Source organism: Lagopus leucura, unplaced genomic scaffold, assembly GCF_019238085.1.
Source record: "Lagopus leucura isolate 7727_CA_CO unplaced genomic scaffold, USGS_WTPT01 Super-Scaffold_100022, whole genome shotgun sequence".
Taxonomy (NCBI): domain Eukaryota; kingdom Metazoa; phylum Chordata; class Aves; order Galliformes; family Phasianidae; genus Lagopus; species Lagopus leucura.
Genome location: NW_024962275.1, coordinates 9,517,771 through 9,542,489, shown reverse-complemented (window position 1 = coordinate 9,542,489; position 24,719 = coordinate 9,517,771). Strand labels below are relative to the sequence as shown.

General features: G+C 46.3%; 1 protein-coding gene across 10 annotated transcripts in view; it reads left to right on the top strand.

Annotated features, from left to right (window-relative positions):
• Positions 1-24,719, top strand: part of EXD3 (exonuclease 3'-5' domain containing 3) — a 236,037-nt gene that overhangs the window by 91,867 nt on the left and 119,451 nt on the right. For all 10 annotated transcript variants that reach the window (XM_042878808.1, XM_042878811.1, XM_042878809.1 and 7 more), the window contains 5 exons: positions 7,009-7,062; positions 7,550-7,689; positions 8,473-8,573; positions 15,747-15,820; positions 18,780-18,818. In XM_042878808.1, coding sequence (XP_042734742.1) covers positions 7,009-7,062; positions 7,550-7,689; positions 8,473-8,573; positions 15,747-15,820; positions 18,780-18,818 — 408 coding nt within the window. The remainder of the gene's footprint in view (positions 1-7,008; positions 7,063-7,549; positions 7,690-8,472; positions 8,574-15,746; positions 15,821-18,779; positions 18,819-24,719) is intronic.

The following is a 24,719-nucleotide window of genomic DNA, read 5'->3' as shown; positions in this document are numbered from 1 at the left end:
GTGTGTCTGTGGGATGGGGCGGCCATGAGGCACTGCACATCAGGCAGGACCGGGAGGCTGGCGGCACCGCGGCCTTTCATCGGCGGCTCCTCGGGCGCGTGGCCCCAGTGCCGGTGGACGGCTTTGTGGGAAGGCCGATGGCTGCTGGTGGGGCCGGGACAATGCGGGGATTCAGCAGACCGGGGGTAATGCAGTGCGAGCGAGTCTGTAAGAGGCCCTGAATAGGCCAGGCTGTGCTTGAGAAGAATGAGGGGTAGGCAGAAGGCAAGCTAGTGTTTCATGATCATCTTATGTTACACTTCAGCCTTTCAAAGAGTGTCTGGGGCTGGTTGAATGAACCTCTCTTGCACTGCGAATGCGGGAGGCTAAAGACAAAGGAGACTCTTGTCACTCGCAGGCCCCTTTCGGGAATAAAAGCCATTGTCACATGAACAGGGGCAGTCTGGCAGGCTGTGCATGCTTCAGTGCCCCATGATATCGCTAAGTCTCAGCAGAAATCACATTCAGGGCCCTGTCAGCTTTGATTAGCGGGGTCTCATGACTTAATGTGCTGCGATATTTCATGTCTAAGGGTGGCGGCTGTCTTTCTGTGGAATGAATGCCCTCGATTGTCCGCAGAGTTATTTTATTTACATTTTTTTAAACAGCTTATAAAGGTAAATAGATAGCTGTGCTTAAAAAAAAAAAATCAAATTCCTTTGCTTCTGGATCAGTAGTAAGTGCTGCTCGGGTCAGATACAGTGAAACTTGTTTTCACAGTCAGCATCAAAGTTCTCATCTTGTTTAACAGCTTTATAGTAAATTCTGAACAGGTGGCAGTGGAGCTGGGTTTAGGAAGGAAACAATAAATAATGTTTTTAGCCTCTGACAAGCAGAAATATTCCTGGGCCCAAGAGCTCCCAGTCCGACTGCCCTGCGCCGTGGCTGGCGGTGCTTCTTCGCCCCTCTGTCCGTTTGTCTCTGAAACAAGAATGCAGGTCGGAGCTGTCAGTGCAGTGGGCACTATTTGCTTTTCAACAAATTGCTGTTGTCTGTTCGGATTTCTCTGTTTTCTGAAGCTGAGTGTATTTTTCTACGGATGCTTTGTCTGTTAGTTTATACAGAAAGGGGAGGTTGATTCTATACATTAAGATCCTTTAATATTTGCTATTTCAGTTAGAATAGTGTGGGTTACCCTATTGAAATTCAGTCATTACAATGTGTTGTAAAAGAAGTTAGAATAGCTGCTGAAAAGGCTTCACAGGCACAAAATACAAAGTTTCTGTCAGCAGCGCACTGTAATACACAAGTTGTTTGATAGTTCAGCAGGAAGAGAATTTGGCCAAAGATCAGCTGAACTTAAAGGAATACAAATATGCTAAGTCTGGACAAGCATAATTCAATCAGCAGCGTGTCCTTAAGTGCTTGTCTGCAGGGATGTTTTGAACACTGTTTCAGGGATGGTGTCCTTGTAGTCCTCGTCATAGTGGTGCTGGAGTATACACTGTGTATGTGTGTAAATCCAGCAGTATAGGTCAGTGTTAAAATTCATTGGACACCTTAATGGATGTTCAGATTTTGGATTTCTTCACTCTGAACTTTTTGAGCTATTCTCAGGTCTGTGAAAATGTCTCTGATATTGCTTCGTTCTCCAGTTCCCCACCTTAATTGTTCATTTCATGTGGTATTTGTGTGCACTTTAGGATATAAAATGTACACACTTGATCTTCTTGCTTCTTTTAAATTAAACAGTATGGTGAGGAAACCAAGGAAAATGTAACAGGAGGTATTTCTCCTGTAAAGATGATAGAGCTGGTCTCAATCTTTTCTTCCTGTCAACCTACTGTTGTGGCACATTGCCTGCAAGATGCAGAGCCACGCTCTTCTCCAGGCCTGTTCCAAACACTGCAGCTTCTGGAGCCACTGCCTGCTGCTGGCATCTTCTGCTGAGGTGCTTGGGAAGGAGCTTGTACGTTGGTGGGAAGTAATAATTCAGATGACACTGTGCTGCCTTTGCTGTGACACTGGGATCTTGGCAAGCAAAGAGAGGGCTTCTGAGAAAAGGTGTGAAAGTGCAGAAGATCTAAACGCAGAGAGTCTGGGTCTGGAGAATCTGGTGAAGGTGAGCAGCCTGTGAGCACAGGAAACCTGAGCAGTGGGAGAGGTTCACTGAGTTGTAAGTGTGCACTGAGCAGTTAAACCAAGGTTAAAAATGCTTTGAGTGACCTGAGGAAATCAGTGTTTGTTTCAGTTCCCTCCTCCCTTCACCTGTATACACCTGTATTCCAACCTCGACTTCTGCCTCTCTACCTCAAATTCTTTGTCTATGACTAACCCATCACTACTTGCTTTTGACTGTCTCACCCTTTATAAAACGTGGCCATGCTCTCTTGAGAGTGGACCTGGTAAATCTCATGTTTTTCGTGTTCCTGAAGATCTTCGTACGGACAGCTGTGTATATCGTATACTCTTTTAGCAGGAAGTAATTAAACATATAACTTGATGTCATGCACTGTGCAGCAATGCTTTCTGAGAGTTTGTGCAGAGCTGATTAGCCACAAGTTTGAAATGAGCAATTGTGAAAACACAAAACAGATGTTCCCAATGATTAATAAGTGGTGTGCCTTTTACTCAGTTATTTCTACCGTTGTATGTATCTCTGCTTTGATCACCGTGATTCTTTGTAGAGCTGGCGCTGAGTCCTCCTCTGCAAATCTCAGTCTGTTCTTTGGTTTGTTCGATGGCTTGTCAGAAATTCCTTCACTATTTGTTCAGAAACACTTCAGTAAGTGAAGCACAGGCATATTTACCTTTGTGTTGTCTCAACTTGCTTACAACAGGACCAAGTAATGCAGCAGTCATCACAAACTGTTTGTGTCTGTCCTTCATCATCACTCCAAGCAGTGTTACTAGCAAGAGGTTATTCCTCTGATGCTAGCCCCACCGTGGGAAAATTGCCTAAATTGTCAGCATAGACACCACCCAAGTGCGCATAGCCTTGCAGATAAGATCTTGTGTGGCTTCCTGCGCTTCATACTGTATGTGGAAAGAACAGTCATTTTTAGATGAGACAGAGCCAAACGCATTCAAAACAAGCGGAGAGGATCAGGTATTGATGTGTGTGTGTTCACTTAGAAACTGTCACCGTTTTCTCATGATCTTGTTCTTGCAGTCGCATGACTCGAAGAGTGGTGGTTGTGCAGCAGCAGCGCCTCGTGCTCATGGCTTGGCCTGAATGCATCAAATCAGTGTCCCTTCCCCCCATGCTGTGGTCTATTGCACCTCCACACTTTCTAGATAAAAATTAAAGCAGTATTCAAATTCTTCAAATTCTTCTCCATGTTCATCCAGCCCTTCTCTGCTGTATTTTGAAGTGCTCACCTTTAGTAAGCAAAACAGCAACTAATTTTCAAAACAGGATTTTTGCTTTCTCCTTCCTTATTTAAAGAATGACCCAAAGCTCCTTGAAAACAATCAGAAGTCTCAAAAACTCTGATGAGATCTGAGTCAGATTATGCTTCATCGCCTTTCTGTCCTGTACTAAGCAGTGGCTTCATCACATTTCCTGTATGCTTGGGAACAAATGGCAAGAGTGGGATGCGGTGCTGGGGCAGTTGGGTTTTAGTGCAGGTCAAACGCTTTACAACTGTTTACGAGGGTGGATGGTGATAGGACAAGGGGAATGGTCTTACACTGAGACAGGGGAGGTTTAGGTTGGATGTTAGGAGGAAGTTTTTGAGCCAGAGGGTGGTGAGGCACTGGCACAGGTTGCCCAAGGAGGCTGTGGATGCCCCATCCCTGCAGGCATTCAAGGCCAGGCTGGATGTGGCTCTGGGCAGCCTGGGCTGCTGGTTGGTGACCTGCACACAGCAGGGGGTTGGAACTGGATGAGCGCTGTGCTCCTTTGCAAAGCAGGCCATTCTAGGATTCTATGAGTTTATGGTAAGTTGTAGCATACTAGAATTCAGCAGAGCTTTCTGGTGGTCCCGTGCAGAAGTTGTCTTTTTGCTCTTGTTACTCAGCTGGTGATTTGGGGAAGACATCTGCTGCTTAGGATTTCCGTTGCCTTGCAGATCCAACCCGACTCTGGGGATCTGTAGGCAGACAGACACGACTGTTAGCTTCCAGCCCCGCGGCTGGTCTGCTCACACAGCTTGCCGGGTGCCACATATGGGGAAACACTTGGTTCTTGGATGGGGAGGGGGTTTCTCACCATTTCAGTTGCAGCATGCTGTCTGCCTCATTAATGTGTTTGTTTTCTAACTACAAAATGAATCTGCGAGTGAGGTGTGAGCTTTTCTGGAGATCTTATCATCTGTAAACAGACTGTTAAAAATAGGGTCGTTTTACACAAAACTTGTTTGTGGAGCGAAACGATTCAAAACACGATAATAACAAAACAGAATCTTAAAATAGCCTGAAGTTGAGACCACAGGCACAGCTGCCAAACACTTTCATCTTTATTACAGCTACTCATATCTCTTCTCTTATTATTCCCATTGTAAACACACTGATTTTATCTAAGTTTTCCTCCCTATTCAGCCAGCCAGCCCATATCAGCGCACCCCGCAGCCCAGCTGCTTGTTCCTAAGGCCTGGGCTGCACGTCCCCATCCAGCACAGCAGTGTGCAGGGCCGTGTTGTGGAACTGCCCCAGGTGGGTGAGTGTCCTCTGAGTGCCAGGAGCTGGCTGTGCTGCAGCAGCGTTTGAAGATTGGCGTCTCCCATGTTGGCTGAGTGTCATCACTGTGCCCTGCGTGAAAGAGGTGAAGCCATGCTAACACAGTGCGTGCTCACCTCATTAGGGCACCTGTACTCGTAGTGGAGGTGCAGGTAACACCACTCCAGTTAGATAACGGTTCTGCAATTAGGTTAATCTGAACGTGCGTGTCAGCATTAAAAAGCTATTGCGGAAACCACTGCACACTTGCATGCTGAGGCTCACAGATTACTTGTTTCATAACAAATGGTGAAAGGAGACTTTTAGAGGTTCAGGTCTCCTTTTTTTGTTATTCAGCTAGTGGAGATAGCTGGGAGGGACAAAAAAAAAAAAAGAAAAAGAGAAACAAAGTTTTGGAGACACAAAGCTCTTCTGTGCATCCAAAGCAGACGTAGCAATGCTCAGCCTGTATACAACCTGAGAACGATCTCTGTGCTTGCACTTTGTGATGTCAGTCTGGTAATTTCAAAGAAAAGAGACTTACGCACATGATGAAGCAGAGCAGTTTAGGCCCTAAACAGATGGGATTTTAGTTATCAGATCTGGAGTGAGAATTTCACAGAATCACAGAATGGCCGGGGTTGTAAGGGACCTCAACCATCATGAATCTCCAACCCCCTGCCACAGGCAGGGCCACCAACCTCCACATTTCACAGCAGCCCAGGCTGCCCAGGGCCCCATCCAACTGGCCTTGAACACCTCCAGGGATGGATGGGGCATCACAGCCTCTCTGGGCAGCTGTTCCAGCACCTCACCACTCTCTCTGTCAAGAACTTCCCCTGACATTCAACCTCAATCTTCCCTCTGTCAACTTCGAACCATTTCCCCTTGTCCTGCACTTATCAACCCTTTCAAAGAGTTGAGAATTCGTTGCAGTTATGTGGGCTGGGACGCTGCAATGTGACTTTCTGTTCAGTACCTGATTTGTAGCATACAGTCACTGTATTAATGTTAATTCCTAAAGTTCTTTGGTTGATTTCTTTTTTGGATGTCAATCCTGGGCAGTCAGTGATGCAGTGTTTGTTTGCTTAAAAAAAATTGAAAAATGTTTTCCCACTGACAGTGGGGCATCTCTATGCTTCTGGCCAGTCAGACAGACCAACTCAGGTGGTGTGTGTTGTTTATTTGCTTTTGTACACAGTCCTCAGTGCAGGGGATGTGGAACACATGGATTTCCCTGGAGGAAATGCAACCGACAGCTTTGTTGTGAGCAGTGCTGGCTCTGCAGTGCTGGGCTGAGTCTGCAGGACTTGTGCATCCAGCGATTACACGAGGTGTCACTTGAATGGTAGGAGAGGTCCCAGAAAAAGGTATAAAGGTGTGTTCCTACTCCACTCTGGTAGTTTTTCTTGTTAAATTTTTCTGTACATGTTTTGTGAAAGTGAGGTGTAAATGCGAGGTTTGCATTTGCACTTCTACTGTAATACCTTTGTTTACGTATTCTAACAAGTAGCAGATCAAGAAGGCCATCCATGAAAAAAGGAATCCATAATATTCATTGTCTCTTTCTCTCAGAGCAAAATGAATGACAGAATAGAAACCCGTCTAAGAGCACAGCTTGGTCTGTAAGTCCCACCTTACTGTTTTTATCCTCATCTGAATAAATTGGCATTTGTGATAAAATCTGCTGATAAAAGACTCTTCTCCTGTGGCTGCTGCTTAGTGTAAAGCATGCTGCAGGAGGCTCAGAGGTGCAGCACCATCAAACATGTACATTTACAACCAGCTTGGAAAATGGGGAATTTCTTCACAGGGAGAGCGGTGCGGTGCTGGAACAGCCGCCCAGAGAGGCTGTGGATGCTCCATCCCTGGAGGTGTTCAAGGCCAGGTTGGATGCAGCCTAGATCTAGAGGCTGGTAGCCCTGCTTGGCAGAAGGGTTGGAACTTGATGATCCTTGGGGTCCCCTCCAACCCAAGGCATTCTGTGATTCTGTGCCTCTAAGATTGGACTTAGGAAGTTATGGTGGATCAAGTTTTTTGATATTATAGAATAATTGTTTGATATTGGATATTGTTAGAAAATATCCTCCTTGGCTAGGCTTCTCCAAGCACTTTGCTTTCTCCCTCTTTCTGCCAGACAACCTGATCTTTGTTTTTACACTGCTCACAGCATGCATTGTTGCCATGGGTGCTTTGGTACATTTTGAAGTGGACTGTACGTGGACAGATGTTTGTTCTTGAAAACCTAACAGAAATAATTATCTCACAGAAACTTTCTGTAATAGCATATATACTTCAGTGTGAAATAGTGCCTGTTTACCCACTGTGTTATTCTTTTCCTAAATACACGTTTTTTTAATTATTTTCTAGGCAGCCATCCTGAGTATTAAGCTAAAACTACAGTCAGATCAAGATGTGGAGAAGGTGAGTCATTTCCTCTGCAGACTTCTCTGTCTTCAGATCCACCTTTTGTTAAGCAGGAATTCCATCAAAGCCCTCTAAGTTGTGATGTATTTCACTTGAGGCTTTATCTCGTTTGCAAGAAGTCACTGCTCCATGGCTAAAGTACCTTTACCTCTAGAGGAGTGACAGAGTATATTTTGTTAGGCCCTTTACTAGACTGTTTTCCTACTTAGAGCCACTACAATCAAAAATTCTAGCTGTGTTCTTGGCAAATAATCATTTTGGTAAAGTTTATTGGTTTTACTGCTTTGAAGCTTTGCCACTTTCTCTAATAGTTGTGTTGAAAATGCAACATCTGTCTTTTAGACAGCACAAGTTGGTTAAGTAAGGGTTTGGCGATTTAGAGCTCTTCCGCGCCTCCTGTTTGCTGCAGCACTGACCATTCTGATCAAAGGCAGGGCATAATTCTTAACATCCAGCAGAAATAACCTCAAATTTCTTTTCCTAGATGTGTGCACCGCTACTGTTTCAAGACAAAATTAACCTGGTTGAAGATTATGTGGGAGAACATCCTGAGCTCCAGTGCAGGCTCTTACAGATCCTGGACACCTGGTGTGAACCTGATTTTAATATCAGAGATATGGCAAGGTAGAAATATTTGTTGAACTTATAAACAGCTGGGCTGACTGCCTGTCAGAGGACAGCATGTTCTCTGCTTGCCTACCTGAGATCATTTTCTCAGCATAACGGACTGCAGTGTATCTACTTTTCAGCTGAGGATGGGGACATTCTGGTATCTGTGCCAGAGTCGTTTCAAACCCTTTGCTGGTAAGGCAGAGATATCTTTCCTATTGACAGATGCTTCATCCTGTCAGGAGAGAGGAGTGCAAAATGAGAAGTGTGCAGCAGATCTCAGCAATATGAAAATATGAAAGCTCCCTCCAGGAGGTTGTGCTAATCACACTCCTGTGCTTTGCTGGAGACAAGGCTGAGTTTCAGTATCGGTTGTACAGGTTTGGCAGGAAGATAACACTGTGATGAAGGGGCAGAAAAACTAGAGATACTAGTGGTTAATCTTCGTATTGTTGTGAAATAGTTGTGTGTGTTTTAATTTATAAATTGCCTCTCACTAGAATAGCTCCTGTCAGTCACAAAGCCAGCAGTACAATAAAAGTCACAATGTAGATGCAATGGTTGCAGTCATAGTTTTGAGAGAAGATGAGAGGGAATTGCTGTCTTTCTCTTTCCCGGTCACTGACTGGGAAATTTGTGTGGCTGTATTGCTGGCTTTTTCCTATAACTCAGGAAAGGTAGGGGTCTGTTCTTGCCAACACCTACCAAACCCTGGTACCTCTGCTGCTAAGTATCTGCTGTTTGCAAAACCGTAGGCAATTCCACAAGTACGGAATTTATTTGTTTGTTTGCTTACAGACAGTATCAAGGTCTGTCCAGGTACAAGCCAGATAAACTGAACCGCAAAATGCTGAGCAAGCTGATCTTCAGACTCCTGGAGCGATTTAACGTAGATCCAGGTATGTGATGCTGCAGCATACTCTGGAGCCACCTCAGTAATACAGAACAGATGAAGTCAGTTGTCTTCTTCCGTGTTTAGCAAGGAATCTCTGCTGTAATATATCATGGGTAGTTTCAGAGTTTAATTAATGGTATTCCAAAACAAGGCTGGTAAGTTATGGGAATTATCACTTTGTGCTGTCGGAGAATGAAGTGCTTGTGACTAATAGGCTGCTTCTTCCATGATATGAAATAAATCTTGACCTCAGAATGGCTCTACATAAACACATGATGGCCAGCTTTGAGTTACGACTCCATTCTGCTCTTGTAAGAAGCAAGTCATTACTCATCTTGGGATCTGTTTTCTTGAGTTATGAGTCCACCAGTTGTGAAGAGATAACCCTTAGGAAGCAGAAGCCTTGCAGTCCTTTGTATTCTTTTTGTAAAATAGGGTTGGCAGCAGGGAACTTGAAGACTTGCAGTTTCCTGAGAGAAGTAAAGCACTTTACATCACTGAATAGATCTGCTACACTACCAGTTGTCTAATCAAATCTGCTTCATCCTGCTTTTTGTTGTTAGTGAGCGCTGTTGATTTTTGCCACCCTTTGGGACCATATGTTGGAAACCTTCAGGTGCACTGTTAGGTTTCACCCTACAAAGCTTTCCATCATCTCCACAAGATACGCAGTTCTCTTTCCTTGGACTGAAAAGTGGTTTCTAACCACAAACTGTGGGCTTATTATGCCTGGCAGCAACGCTGTATTGCATATTAATCTTCACGTTTTCAACCTGAAGCTCAGAAGTTAATAAGATAATCCTTGCAGACCCTCACTGGAGGATAAGTAAGTACAATTAAGCTTAGCACTCTGGTGTGGAATCTGAGGCACAAGGGGGTGATTTATTTAACATTTAAAACATTCCTTGGAGTTTACTAGTCTTCAGTAATTTTTCCTTCTTTGTGAGGTTAATCATTCACTAGGCTGTATTGTCCTTCGTGATCTGTAAAGGGCATTGAGCTGTTGCCCTTTCATTATGAAAGATGCACCACAGATATACCTTTAGCTATAAATGTGAAATGCCATAATTGTTCCCCTGCAAAGTCCTGAGGTAGTAGGACTATAATAATAAAAATTCTAGGAGAAAGAAGAATATGGAGCTGTTGATCTCAGTTGCTCTCTATTGGCTGGTAGTGTGTCAGCCTGGTGAGAGCGTCCCAGGAATTGTACTGCCATGAGTAATGGCAGTCTCTAACTGGACCTCTACAGTGGATCCACAGGTGAGGGGTTTCCCTGAGACGCAGAATGAGAGTCTCTCCTACAGACATTATTCCTGCCAGCAGTTCCAGAGAGTGACTTGTCCCACACTACAATGCAGGGTGAGCCACAGGCTAGAGGGAACTGACTCACCTACTGTGTGAGATGGCATGTGGTCCTTCTTCTGCTTTTGAAACAACGTCATACTTGGCCCAGCTACAGCCAAGGTTGGCTGACTCTCACTCATAGACGTGGATGTGAAAGTGGATATTCATTTTTTTACCTCATATCACAGAATCACAGAATTGTAGGGGTTGGAAGGGACCTCCAGAGATCATCGAGTCCAATATCACGTGTAATTCAGAGCAGCACTTGACACTTTGCTAAACCAGGGGCCTTGTAGTCTCCTTTGAAATACTTTGGAAATTTTTCAAGCATGTGAAATTTTGTTTTCGATCTTCTTGAACTGAACTGAAAGTGGTGGCAGCTGGAATAACGTGACTTTCCTCTTCTCTGCTCCTCCTTCCCTTCTTTAGTGCACGTAGATCTTAACTGTGAGAAAAGAGTGCAAGAAGGAAACAGACTTGGTAGAATGGACAGATTCTAAAAACCTTCTTCTGAGATCTCCTCTTGTCCTGAACAGCTCCACCAAAAGCAAGCAGTGAGGTGAAACTCACACTTGGTGTCACCTAACCTGATTGTGGGCTTGCTCGATGCCGCAGCCTTCGGCTGCTTGCTGTCTCCTTTCATGACTCCCACTTGCTGAGAGAGGCTGAGAGCAGCAGCAGCAGAGGGAAGTGGCTTTTGGTGAGAAAGGCTGGAGGAGGACAGGGTTTCTTGGTATGAGAAGGCAAGCTTGTACGTGACTCAGTTACTGTAGTTCCAAATCCACTTTCATTCTTCCTCTACCCAAGAGCTCTCCGCTGTCCTCTCAGAAAATGTCAGTGAACCTAAGCAGAACTTTGGTGTGTTCAGCCTCTAAGACTTGAAACACCTCCTGGAACTGCCAGTTTTACCTTTCAGAGCCTGACAGGAGGTGGCCCAATAAAAATAATAGGTCTGGAGCCTCAGAGCAAATAAACCATCGGCTTAGGTTAGTCCACCTCATCTTTTTCTGAACTGCATCCCAGCATCCCTGCTAAACACAAAGCAGGGCATGGTAAGTGGGAGATTTTCTGCTGAGTCCCAGGGGCGTCCTCAGAAACTGTGTGTGGATTCCATATAATTAGCTTTATTGGGGAAGGAAGAAGTCTGGCAGAAATGGCGTGTGATTGAGGAAATGGCGTTTTACAGAGTCTTTTCTCACACCTGGGTCAGTGTGCTCTGGTTTAACGAGCCTTGTAGCTATTGCTGCCTAATTGCTTAATGCTCTTTGGAGACTCTCAGAGGTCGACTTAGATTTGCAAAACAATTGTTAGTCCAAAGCAGATCTCTGAGATGGGGGAGCAGACCCTGAGTTTGGAATGGTTTTGTTTATTTGTCTGTATCTTTACACAGCCAATTTACCCCCAGCAGCTCAGCGTTGGCTTTAGATGTGACAGTTCATCATTTGTGAGATAGGAAGGGAATCAGAGCCGTCACCTCTCGGGCTCAGCTTTCGTGTGACAGTAAAGCAGTGATAGAGAAGGGATGGGAATTGAAGGTATGGCGAAAAAGTCCTGCAGCAGCATCGTGAGCCGCCTGAGCACCTCGATGCCCGGGCACTCTGAATGTCTTTGGAAAGTGGTTTTTTGGCATAAACCGAGCGAAACGCTCCTGGTTTGGTCAGCAGGTTGGTTGTTCCCTGAAAGCTGAAGCTTTGCTGCCTTACGGGTCTCTGCAAGGAGCGCTGCCCGCAGTGCCGCCGTGCCCGGCGCGGTGTCCCGGGGCAGCAGGGGGCGGACGAGGGCCGCCCGGCAGCGGGCACAGCCCGGAGGAGATGCGCTGAAGGAAGGAGGGGCTGGGCCGGCTCCTGGCTGGGGAAGATTTCAGACGTTTTCACCTTTTGCTTGTTAAGAGCAGGAGGTGGTTCTTTTCCTTTGCAGTTGCTTTGCAGTGGCTGTGCGCCCTGCGGCCGCCGTGGCGTTCCTCCAGGTTTGTTAGCCCTCGTGGTGCATGCCAGCTCGTTCCTGTATTGCACTGTAGGCTTACACACCGGGTCCAAGCGTCCTGCCCTGGGCTGCACTTGGGCTGCTGGAGAAGGGAACATGTCAGCTCCATCCTTGGTCCTTACCTTCTCCAACGTGTTTGCCTGTGCTGAAACACAAGGGGTGCATGACCTGCTGTAGGCAAGCCAAGGCGCCCAGCAGCTCCACGCTGTCCCTTGCAAACGTCACACCAGTCCTGGTGTTCTGGCTGTGAATACATCCTATCTATACTTGTGGAGAGACCACACCAGAGCGATTTTTCCTGTAGGCACTGATCGAAAGCCATGTGCTACACTCTCCCTGCACAGGGTCAGCCAACACTCCTGGCAGCAAAACCAGCAGGGAGCTCGAGGGTTTGGGGCCAGACTTGGGCTTCTGCTCCCCTTCCCTTCCGAGGACTGCTCAGCCCAACCTGCAGTGGCTCAGAGCACTGTGAGAGACAATGCATCTTTGAGGTTACAACAAAAAGAGGTTTTCTTGAGTCTTGCCTTACCCTCCACTGATTTGCACTCAGGGAATACTCTCATCATAATATACTGCGATTAATGCACAGCTCGCTCCTCATCAGGTTCCCCAGCAGTCCTTAGCAGTACCGGGGTAAAAGCCTCTAGGATTTCAGGTTCTCTGATTTTATTAAACCAAGGCTGCTTTACTTTGTCCCACAACAAAGTCTGCTTTGTGTGGGCCCTCCTGTTCTGCCAGGGCAGAGTAAAGGAGTCCCATTGTGAATGGAGTCAGGCACTCCGTGTAACGAGAAGGCCCCGTCCTCATCCCAGCTCAGGAGGAGTCATTTGTGACCTGAAAGCAGCAGTCACACACCCAGAAATGCATTGCACCATGTACTGGTGTTACATGAATGAAACAGGTGTGTATTAGTGGTTTCACATCCGATGTGACAAACAGATTTCATTTTTACTTCCTCTCTGTTGCTAATAGTCATTAACTCCCTGCTAATGGCTGAGAGCAGAGTGGAATTTTTGCTTCTGAGTCAGTCCCAGATGTGAACCTCTGTGCAGCACTGTTGTGGAGCTGTCGTGGAGGTGCTTCCCTATTGTTATGTTGAAAGGGTAGGAAATGGTTTTAAGTTGAGGGAGGGCAGATTGAGGTTGGATGTCAGGGGGAAGTTCTTGACAGAGAGAGTGGTGAGAAGCTGGAACAGCTGCCCAGAGAGGCTGTGATGCCCCGTCCATCCCTGGAGGTGTTCAAGGCCAGGTTGGATGGGGCCCTGGGCAGCCTGGGCTGCTGTGAAATGTGGAGGTTGGTGGCCCTGTGTGTGGCAGGGGGTTGGAGCTTCGTGATCCTTGAAGTCCCTTCCAACCCTGGCCATTCTGTGATTCTGTGTTTCTGTGTTATACTGTTTGTGTTCCACTGGTGCTTCACAGCCCAGCGATGATCCCCAAGCTCCCCAAGTACAGCTGCAGAATAGGAAGATGGTTATTATCCTGCAAACAAAACACCTGTTTTGACTCAGATCCGAGTTCAGATTTGTGCTTGGTCCTAATCAGTACGTGGCCTTGGAGAAGTTGCTCTTCCCTGAAGTGAATTGGTTTCTGCAGTCATGAAACTGCAGTGAAAAGGCTCAGCAAAGATTCTGCAGTGCCGCCCTCATCATGCTCAGTGCCCACAGCCACAGGGCTCCCCTTCTGCTGCTTCTGTATAAAGTCTGTAACCTATTCTTACTGACCTCCAAGGTGGAAACCTTGCAGCATCCCATGCAACCTATGGTGTTCTTCTCTAGCCATTCCATTAGGTGTTTTTTTTTTCTTCCAAAATGCTAACTGGAGTTTCTCTTGCTGCAAAACAAGTCCATTACCAGCAGCTTTGTCCACTGTAAATGTGGGAGTCTTGAAAACTCACAAAATGCTGCATTTAATAGTACAGAGCACCTTACTGTAACAAAGATGAGCAATACCTGGCCCATACACAGCTTTCCTCCTCTGTGCAGGGACTTGCTGGCACTTTCCCTGGTCTTCCTCTTTTTACAAATTTGTTTTTAGCAAGATTTTTTCTGCCTTTATGGTTCTTGGTGGATGCATTTCATGTTTAACTTTAAGCTTTCTGACTTTACATGTTTGCATTCTTCCTTGGCCTGCGTCTAATTCAGTTCCACTTTCTGTGCACTTCCTTGTTGTATCTGAGGCCTTTCAGTGAGACTCAGCCCTTTTCTTGCTCTCTGCCTCAGTGTCATAGATCTTCTGATATAGCAGTTATTCTCTTACTTCACTTCCAGTTTTCCATTTCCAGCTCTTCTGAACCTTTTTCCCTTACCAGCAATATGAAATCTTACCTGCCAGTTCACTGAGGTCCATTTTGGTTTTATTTTGCTGTTTTTCCTTTAAACCCATCTTTGTTCCACCAAGTTACTTTTCATCCTCACGTTTTCCATTCTCTGTTGTTTGTAATAAGATACTGAAAATGGATTCAAGTTCAATTCTTCCATATCAGAGTGGAAAACATCACTGGTGTCTTTAAAATTGTACAGAGTGTCTGTGTCCCTCTATCCTGGCATGTGAAATCCCTTGGTTCAACCAAGTCCCATCCTTTGGAAATTTCCTCTGGGGTCTCTCAGAAAAAAAAAAAAAAAAAAAAAAAGCCTTTAACAGATTCTCTTTGGTGATCTGAAGCAGTCCCACTATATTTTTCTCTGAAGTGCTTTGAAATCTTTAGGGTAGGAGGTATAACCTTGCTTTGAGGTTATATGGTCACACTGGAAGGCGAACTTAAACATAACAGCTTTAAACATTGGTGTTTGAGATGGCAGCGCTCAGGCTATAAGCAGTGATTCACCGGGCTCTGAAAGCTGCACTGTTCTGCATCCTTCTGCTTGCAGGGACTGGTGGTCAGAGATGTCTCTTCGCTCTGTTTTCAGTCCTCTGGGCACACCACGTGTGACACGGAGCATCCTGTGGAGAACACCCTCTGGACAGCAGCACTGCTTCCTCCTGCTGTCAGCTCATTACAGGGAGGCTGCGGAGCGTTTTCTCTTTACTGTTGCCTGATAGCATTTCCGATTGCTGATCCTTCTCCTTCCGGCTCCCAGGATGGCTTTAGCCACTGAAACCAAACGGAGGGCTTGGTTCCACCTTTCCATGCACACACATCCCAGCATCCTGCGAGAACTGACAGTATGCCAATCCTATTCAATCTGTTTTATCTTCTGCATTTATCTCTCACTGCACTGGATTTCAAAACAACGTGCTGTGTGAAGATCTGATTTTTTGCAGTTGTAATGCAGCGTATCTAATGAAGATGACAGTAATAAAAACAAAAACAACTGTTGCTTGCTAGCTCAGCGACATGGTAGTCACTTCCCTCTTTTGTATGGATATGGAGTCTCTTTCCTGTGTATGTATTTTATTGGATGAACTTTAGCCACAAGTGTAAATCCTGAGCAACGTGTTCAAAACTGCTCAAATGAGCCAACAGCACAGCTTCCATTCAAATCAAAATTAATACAACCTTTAGACACCGGAGGTGGTACTTCTGAGAGGATGCAATGTAATTAAAGGTGTGAAGTCATTGACTGTGAAGGATATTGAACCAGCAGGTGATCTTATCAGTCAGGGGTGGTGCAACCAGAGATATCAGTAGCCAAGGATTAGCATTGGTAATCATGGCTGAAAGTGTAAATAACAGTTTATAGTTGAGATAAGCTGACTGTGTGTGTCTGTCCCTCATTGTTCTGAGTTTGATGGCATCCTGCCTTTCTCTTATTTAGTTTGAAGCTGGGGAAGAAAAAATCTAATGGCGAGCCAGTAAAGCTTATTGGAAGTTCAGTTATGTTGTATACTCACATGCCTTTTTTTCCTTTTAGCTCTCTGTCCTAATGTCATAAATCAGCGGCACTTGAGAACTCTGAATTATCTCTTTTACAAGAGGTTTGTGGAGGTATGTTTCTGTATTGTGTGGCATGGCTGTGGATGAGTTTTTATTTGTTTCCGCATTCTGAATGACTGGTATCACAGAAATACATGTATATATATCTATATGCTGTATGTGAACAAGCTCCTGTGGTAGTTACCATGTAGGCGTGCTGGGTGTGCTGCTGGACCTGTGCATTCTGTTAGAGAAAAGCTGCTGTGTCCATTCATATTCCAATGAGCAGTAGTGGTAATTACACAGATCTGGGTCCTTGTTCACCTGTGTCCTCAGCAGTGCCCTGGGACACATGTACATCAGCACATAGCTGGTAAGGGGGGACTCTCCACTGGTCTGGTTTCTCTCAACCATCACAAACAGACTGGAGAAATACTGCATAGAGAAGACTTCATCTTTTATTTTCTGAATTTAAGAGCACCGCTGTGTAAGCACTCTGCATTGCTCTGTTCCTTGTAGTCACTTCTTTGTTACTGGTGGCCCGCCTGTGACAGGTTCAGTCCCAAGCCTGCCACAGACAGTTTTTGTGCTAGCAGCCCTGTTACTACTGAGCCAAATGGGAGTGCTTTCAGCTCCTGAATGACTGTCTGAACTAACTGTACTATTGCCCAACTTCCGAGTCCTCTTTGCAAGCACACTGTTACATGTCCTGGCACTGAGGGCTCCTAAAAACAGGAAGATGCCATTAATTCTTTCTGAGGAGCATTTTCCAGGAGGCAGCCTGGAGTTTGACTTGCAGTTAATTGCAGAATTGCTTGACAGTGCTTTCTTCTCCCCTCTCATGAGTGTGCTGAGCCAAGTCACTGCCCTTTGAATCACAGAATCACACACAGAATGGCCCGGGTTGGAAGGGACCATCATGAATCTCCAACCCCCTGCCACACGTAGGGCCATCAACCTCCACATTTCACAGCAGCCCAGGCTGCCCAGGGCCCCATCCAACCTGGCCTTGAACACCTCCAGGGATGGATGGGGCATCACAGCCTCTCTGGGCAGCTGTTCCAGCACCTCACCACTCTCTCTGTCAAGAACTTCCCCCTGACATCCAACCTCAATCTTCCCTCCCTCAACTTAAAACCATTTCCCCTTGTCCTGCTGTTATCCACCCTTTCCAAGAGTTTATAGGCTCCCTTTAGGCATTGGAAGGCTGCAGTGAAGTCACCCCACAGACTTCTTTTCTCCAGGCTGAACAAGCCCAGCTCCCTCATCCTGTCTGATCATCTTTGTGGCCCTCCTCTGCACCCTCTCCGACAGCTCTGTCTTTCTTTGGATGCACACTGCGGTGGGAAGCTCATTTCCCTTCTTGTTAACTGTTTTGGTGCTTTTCTCGATTTTCTGGCATTCCCCATCACCCTGGGCCTGGCAGATTGTCTCAGCTGAGAATCAGTTTTGTTTGCTTCTTCTTCTTTCATGGCGTGGTATTTCACCAGTTGCAGTTCGTAGAGGACTTCTTCCCTGTGGTTGCAGGAAGCTCTTTAGCAGCGATTTCAGCGGCCCCGCACGTTGTTCCCAATTGATCCAGTCTTCAGAGATCCACTTTGCAGGAAATGAGACACCTTCTCCAGAAGTGCTTTGTCTTTTTTTTCAAAAGAGGATTCGTTTGAAGTTTGCTTTGAAAGGGAAGATGTGGTCAAGTGGTGGTCGTCTGATGACACTGCTCTGGCACAGGCAGTTCTGCTTCAGGCCCTCCTGATCCAGAAGTAAGGCTGTGATTCCTGCCTAGCAGAAGAACTGACACAGACCTGGGGAGGCATGGGCCATTCTGCATCCTTCATCACAAGGCTGTGGTGTTGGACAGTGTCATTCTAGGGAGCATTCACTGTGAAAGAGGCGAAAGCATTTGTCCAGGTGTATTTATTTAGCAGAGTGAAATGGATTCTTTATCTGGTGTTCTGCTCTCCCTGGCCTTCCATTTCCTTTGTTTTGCAGTATATGCTTGATTTAAAGTATCCAAGCTGGCCAGTGACTTCAATTAAGGTACATTTGGCAGCTGTTTCTGGACACCATCCCTTCTGAGAGCTCTTCGGTGTTCTGTTTACCATTCTCAGCTGTGTACGAGGTCTAGTCAAATGGCTCCTTCATCTCACTAGTATTTAGATTACATGCTTGTATATCTCCAAGGTGTTTTCTGTGAGGCTCTTACTCCCTGTTTGCTCTCTACCTTTCCATAGAAGTGGCACTAGTAGTCACTGTTACTCTGCCAGAAGCTGGGGGTGAGGCTCTGGCATCCATGGCAGATCAGTCTCTTGCAGCCTGCTTTCTTGGCAGAGTGGAGAACAGCTCCTGTCCCAAGTTTCTCCCAAAGTTGGCTCTGAATTACATTTGAATGGGAATTTTAGCTTATCGGTTTCCTTTCCCAGGCCTCATGATTTCAGAGGATTTTTCATGACTTGGCTGTGGAGAAGAGTCTGTCCTTTCGTATTCTGGAGGCTCAGCATTGCAGATAATCCCTGAGATCATTTCCGTACTGCAGCCCATGGGGACGCTTTCTGTCAGGCTGTGCCACAGAGGGGAACATTCTATGGACACACTGCACACCTCCTGAGGAAAAGGCAGCAGCAACAATCCACGTGTTCCACCACACTATGGCCCGTTTCAGCTTTGCTCAGTGATGCTTGGTTGTTGCAGGAGCACCACTCGAGTAAAGGTGATTGCTTTTATAAGTGAGTCCCAGCTCTGGGTAGTGAGGAGTGCTTGAAGCACTGCTGGGTGAGGAGCTGTGTCGCCCATGTGCTTTGATCAGATTGGGGCTTTTGTCTTTTGTGATGTAGCTGCCCAAATTACACGGTCTGGGCTGTGTTTTTCTGCCATTCTCCGGCTGGTGACATATGAGAAGCACAGGTTTCCCATGCATTCCTGTATGCATTCCTCAATTGATGGCAGTGTTTAGGATGGTGTGTTAAATTTCATCTTGTTGCATGTAGCATTCTCCTCTTTGTACAATAGCTCAGGAGTCATTTTGTCTTTTCAGAAAACCATGACTCAGGAGAATTGGACAGATCACGTCCAGGTGAGTATGGATTTCTCTCTCCCATTTTCTCAGGCTATTTGGCTGGGGGCTATTTTAAGGGGTTCAGAATAGACAACCAAATATTGGAGCCCAACTATTAGAGTTTTACACTTTGTGTAAAACCTCAGACAGCAAAATAGAGGGTGCAGGGAAGAGCAAGAAAGAAAAACTATATTTGAATTCCTGTGAGACTTTAAACAATCCTGGTTTAACTTTAGCTTTTGGATGATGTTATCAAATGCATTCTTTTGCTTCCTGGTGCTTATTTGTACAAATAATGAGGATGCTTAATTATGAGGAGGAAGAGAAGAAATTTTCTTCAGGCAGCTGGCAAACTGTGTGAGTAAAACCAAACAAATGTCAGACTGGCCACTGAACAGCCCACTTGGAATAACTCCCAGCAGGTTCATGTGTGGCTGTTAGGCACTGTGACTTCTACATCTTGTGCTCGGACATGAGCAGTTTTAATAACGCAGGAAAAAGTATTTTGTTTTTTCTTGATGTACAACGGGAGAGCTCAGGCAACTGCGTTTTGGCCTGAAACTGCAATAAATACATAATAGGACAATGAGATACTGGGAAATTCTATGGTGATACACCATTAGTGACAATGTATACACCCAGGCATGTGAGATGTTGTGCACTATCTGTACACACCAGATTTGGGTGCACTTTCAACATGAGATGTTTCTTCTCCCTTCCGTGAGGTAGAAGGAAAAGGGACAGTGCCAATTCATGAGGAAGGGTTTCTTCAGACAGATGGTTGATAAGATGGCCAGCATCCCTTCGTGGTAATTGTGAAACCTACTCTGTGTCTTTCTGAGCTGGATATTTAACTTCCACGTGTAGCATATTGTACCCTTGCAAGAGGCCAGACTTTGTGAGGGAAGATTTGGTCTTGTTTCTTGATCTCAGTGATCTTTTCAGCATATTTGTGGTTTTCCTTTGATTCCCACAGGCTTGAAGGCCAACACAAGCGCTGGCTTCTTGCTGGATCAGGACCTGAGATGGGATTGGACATGAGGGTGTAGCAGACTTCATGTCACAGCTTTGGTGCATGCAGTGAAGGAGTTTTTGCCAGTGCCATGGTGTGGATAGTGGGAAAAACCTCTAATTAACATACACAGTTACAGACCATGTCAGTCATCTGTAGCGATGGGATGCATGGCAATAGATGCTCAGGAAAGTTTGGTGGCTGGTGGGAGCTCAGCGGGATGATGGACTATGGCAGGAGATCATCTTTGCTTTCTCCAACCAATGCAAACACTGTGTTTCCTGACTGCTACAGCTTACCCAGTTTTGATAGCTGTGTAATTATCACATGGGTAGTGCTTAAACTTGCCTGTTATCAGTCCTAGCTCTTCTTGCTATCAGAGATTACTGTCTTTGGCATCGCATTAAAGCAATCAGATCCTGTACCTGTGCATCTGGAGGAAACTGAAATAACTGCATGTGCAGCTAAGCTGCTGCTCCACGCTGCTAGCAGCATGGCTGCTTCAAGGAGAAGAAAAGGAAAATCTCTGGACATGCTTTGTTTACCAGTGCAAAACTCAAGGCTGACTGTAACTGTTTTTTTGCAAGATTGGGCTTTACCTGAGGGAAAAAGTGTACTTCTCACTCGGAATTTCATTAATGACTTGGCATGTTTTGACCAAACAACAACAACAAAAGTCTGTTAGGCAGTGCCATGTGGGGCTGGCAATAGCTGCGGTTGGTGTTGTGTGTTCCATCTGTGCATGTAGTTCAGGCTCACTGCAAGTTTTGGTGTTTGGAGCTCTGCCTGGTGATGCAGCGCTGAGTGGGAAGCAGGGGGAGGGATGCAGAGTGACTTCTGGGTCCTCTGGGGCAGTGGGAACCAAAACTCCCAGAAAACTCCATGATTGACAACAGCCAGAACCTTTGTATAGTATTTTTTTTTCTGTTTTAAGTCAAAAGATGCTGAAAGTTTCCATGGGTTTAAAGCCTTTTTTTTTTTTTTTTTTTTTTGGTTAAATTCTGTGCTGCATCCATAACAAAAGTCTTAAATTATGCAGATATCAAGAGCCCTGGTGCAGCCCCCCTTATTCACTGGGGCTGACCACATTCGGTATGGCGTGTGTGGTGTTTCTTTCTGTTCACCCAAAGCAGTACAAGTGCAGAATTTTCCTGTTCCCACCCTGTAGGATGAACGAAGGTGTAAAGCTGACTGCTCCTACAAAAGGCAGAAGCCCTGTAGTTAATCATGGGGCCAACAGAACCTGTTCTCAGCCCTGTAGGAAACTGGTTTTGCCCTCTCCTGCCTGCCGTGCTGGCCAGGCTGCGGCTGAGCAGGCAGGGATGGCAGCCGTGGGCAGGCAGGGGCTGGAGGGAAAGCAAAGGAATCAAAACGTCTTCATCCCGTAGGGAAAGTGCCCTCATCAACCGCCTGTTGGCAAGCCCTGCCAGCCCAGGAGGAGAGCTACGCTTTGTGTGTCTTCTCCAAGCACAGATACCTCGGGGCACAGGGAGGGGAAGAGCACTCTTCTTGCACAGTGCCAGCTGTGCTGCTCTGCATTTGCTCGCCTAACTGAGCCTGTGAGCCGCGTGGAAACACGCAGGGAGAGTGCCTGTCCTCACAAGCACAGAGGAAGGTGTGTAGGGTACTGATGGTAGATATGCAGGAGAAAAACAGGCAGGGCATGAGCCAGCTGTCTGCTTTGCTGTGTGCCCTTCTTCTCCCATTTTTGCATGTTTAATGTTTTTCATAGCCTTAGCGAGCTGCATAAGGTTAATAGAATTGGGTACAAAAACTGCAGACCAACTGGTGCGATGCTGATATTGAGGAGCAGTCTGCCTGCCAGGGAAATCCTGCCAGGAAGAACCACTCTGAGACTAAAAAGGGTGGTAGGCATTTTTTGTGGAATTACTGAGTTGGAAGGGACCCTTACAGCCATCAGGTCCCACTCCCTGCAGTGCACAGGGACACCCACAGCTCCAGCAGTGCTCAGAGCCCCAACAGCCTGACCTTGGCTGTCTGCAGGGATGAGGCACCACCGCCTCTCTGTGCAACCTGTGCAGTGCCTCACCGCCCTGAGCGTAAAAAAAGCTTCTCCCTTATGTTCAGTCTCAATCTCCCCTCCTTTAGTTTGAAGCCATTTCCCCTTGTCCTATCATAACAGCCCCTGCTGAAGAGTCTGTCCCCTCCCTTCTCACAGCCCTGTAGGTACTGATAGGCTGCCCTCAGCTCTCCCCACAGCTTTCTCTTCTCCAGGCTGCGCAGCCCCAACTCTCAGCTTGTCCTCACAGGGAGGTGTTCCATCCCTGCCATCATTTTTGTGGCCCTCCAACAGCTCTGTGTCTCTCCTGCACTGAGCACTCCCCACCGGGACGCAGTGCTCCAGGTGAGGTGTCACAGCACAGAGCAGAGGGGCAGATCCCCTCCCTGCCCTGCTGGCACGTGGCTTTGGATCCAGCCCAGGGTACGGCTGGCTCTCTGGGCTGCAAGGGCACATTGCTAGCTCATGTCCAGCTGCTGTCCAGCAGTATCACCAGGTCTTTTTTGGCAGGACTGTGCTGTGTCCTTACATCCTCCAGCTTGCACTGATAGCTGAGGTGCCAGACCTGGTACTTAGAACCCCATGAGGTTCTCCTGGGCCCACGGCTCAGCCTGAATGGGTCCCTCTGGATGGCATCCCATCCCTCGGGTGTGTAGAACGCACCTCACAGCTTGGTGTCATCTGCAAACTGCTGAGGGTGCATCAACCCACTGATGAAGATGTTAAGGAGCACCGGTCCCAGCACTGACCCCTGTGGGACACCACTTATCTCTGAGCTCCATCTGGACACCGAGTCTTGCTTTTTTTATCATCTGCCAAGCTTTTAAAAAGTGAGCACACATAGACCAGTGACGTGGGTGAGGGACGCAGGGAAGCGACTCAGCTTGCTAATGGCACATCTCACTAGTTTAGCTGTCAGACAGAATCTGACTGATGCAATGCTGGTGACACAGCAGGGCACCTACTGGAGAGCACTCTGTCCATTCTGAGTGGCTGCTGGGGGCCAAGGGCATCTCACACTGCACCCATCACCTGGCTTTGGTGCTCTGAAGATCTCTGGTTAAAGCAGCAGCGGGAGGGTCGGGTACTTTGCTGCACCTCTCAGGATGCAGTGTTCCCAGGGATGCTTCTGGGGTGATCTTGCAGTTGTGCCCATCCAGTGCCACAGTGCTCCTTTCGTGTAAAGTCATCCACAACCCTTCAGATCCAGTCTGGTCTGTGGAGCAGGAACTGAGAGCTGCCAGGGAAGCTCAGGTCCTGATACACCCACAGGTGACACTCTTGTATTGGCAAGGAAAGGCTGGGATATCCGAGTTGGGTACAGGGGAATGATGGAATACTGTGGGTGTTTTCTGAACAATTAGATCCCAGAAAGCACATGCACGCTTGGCAATTCTAACATCTGGAGTATTTTTGCAGGAAATCATTCAACTGCAGCAGAACTAACCAGTTAGAACAGTTTGAAATGTTATTTCAAGGTACTTTAATCTGGGAACTATATGTATGTTTGCATGGACTTCTGCTGTGAAATTCCTTTTCCCATGGAGCAGAGCGGGGTGACAGAGAACAGCAAAATGACTCTTAATTTGGGGCAATAACTAGAATATGGTGTTGAACAAAGTTAAAACCAGTTTGTTTATTTAGGACTGTGAGCGTATAATTACTTATTTTGCAAGATCTCTGGGACAGTGAAGTGGTAGATATGGTGATGTTGAGCCAAAGGTCTTTTGGTGGCTAAATCAAAAAGCTTCCCACGGTCGTTTTTGTGCTACTGTTTGCACAGGGGAAACTGTCCATTTATTCCTCATATTTTAAATCCTAACCCGTTCCAAAAGGAGCACTCAGAAAAAATGCTGGTGTTTGAAACAACGCTCCATGTTCTTCAGGCATTCACTGTGAGCGTGGCTCAGCGTTCATCCGTTCATCCATCTGCCTGTCCATCTGTCTGTCCAACCCTTTTGCCAACAAGTTGTTGGCACCAATCTGTCCTTCACGTGGCATGTGTGAATTGGGAGAAGGGCACCTGGAAAAGCAGCCCCTGTAGTGCAGTCTCCATCGTGCTCTGGTCTTGCATGAGATCAGAGCAGATGAGCTGTGCAGCTGTTCCCCGTGTGCGCGCTGGGAGAGGCTGCAGCAAATCTCCTTCTCCAGCTGTGACAATGAGATAACTTATTTATTTTCAAATTTCTGACCATGCAAATCAAACCCTGTGAGCTCATAAGTCTTGTTGTCTGGGTGGCTGGGGGTGAGATGCTGGTAATTCAGAGCAAATGTATAACGTGAGTTCCACTAACATTCTAGGGATGTTATTCTACATTACAGCCAGTATGTAGAGATCTGCCAAGCAGCAGACGTAAAAGTAAAGCGCCTTCCTTTATGCATGATACATTTGAAAAGCTTTTGCAATTTCTGGTCTTTAGTAGGTATAAGTTATCTTACACTACAGCAAGGAATTGATGGAGTCTTACTTATTTTGGCAGTTAAATAAACAGAAAAATCTAAATGGCAAACATCCTCAGTGACACCAAGATCTAATGCAGTGTCTCTTGACAGGACCATTTTGACCCTGATTAAAATGTAACCACCTATGGAATAAAATGTAAGAGCTGTTATGCTCACAAAAGTGATTTCGAGGGGTATTTAAATAGCAGAATGCAATTACTCTTTTTTTTTTTTTAAGTTCTTGTGGCCAGAACACCTGGCCAATAATCCTTCTCTGGGGAATCTTTAATAAGAACAAGAGGTCAGAAAGGCCTCTTTGCAAATAGCCATATCTGGTGTCTTTCCCTAGGAGCCCTGAGCTGAGGCAAACTTTTAAATTGGCTGGAGATTGTTTTGAGTACTGCAGTGTCCCCGTAGTGTAAGTAACTTAATATCTGTAGGGAAT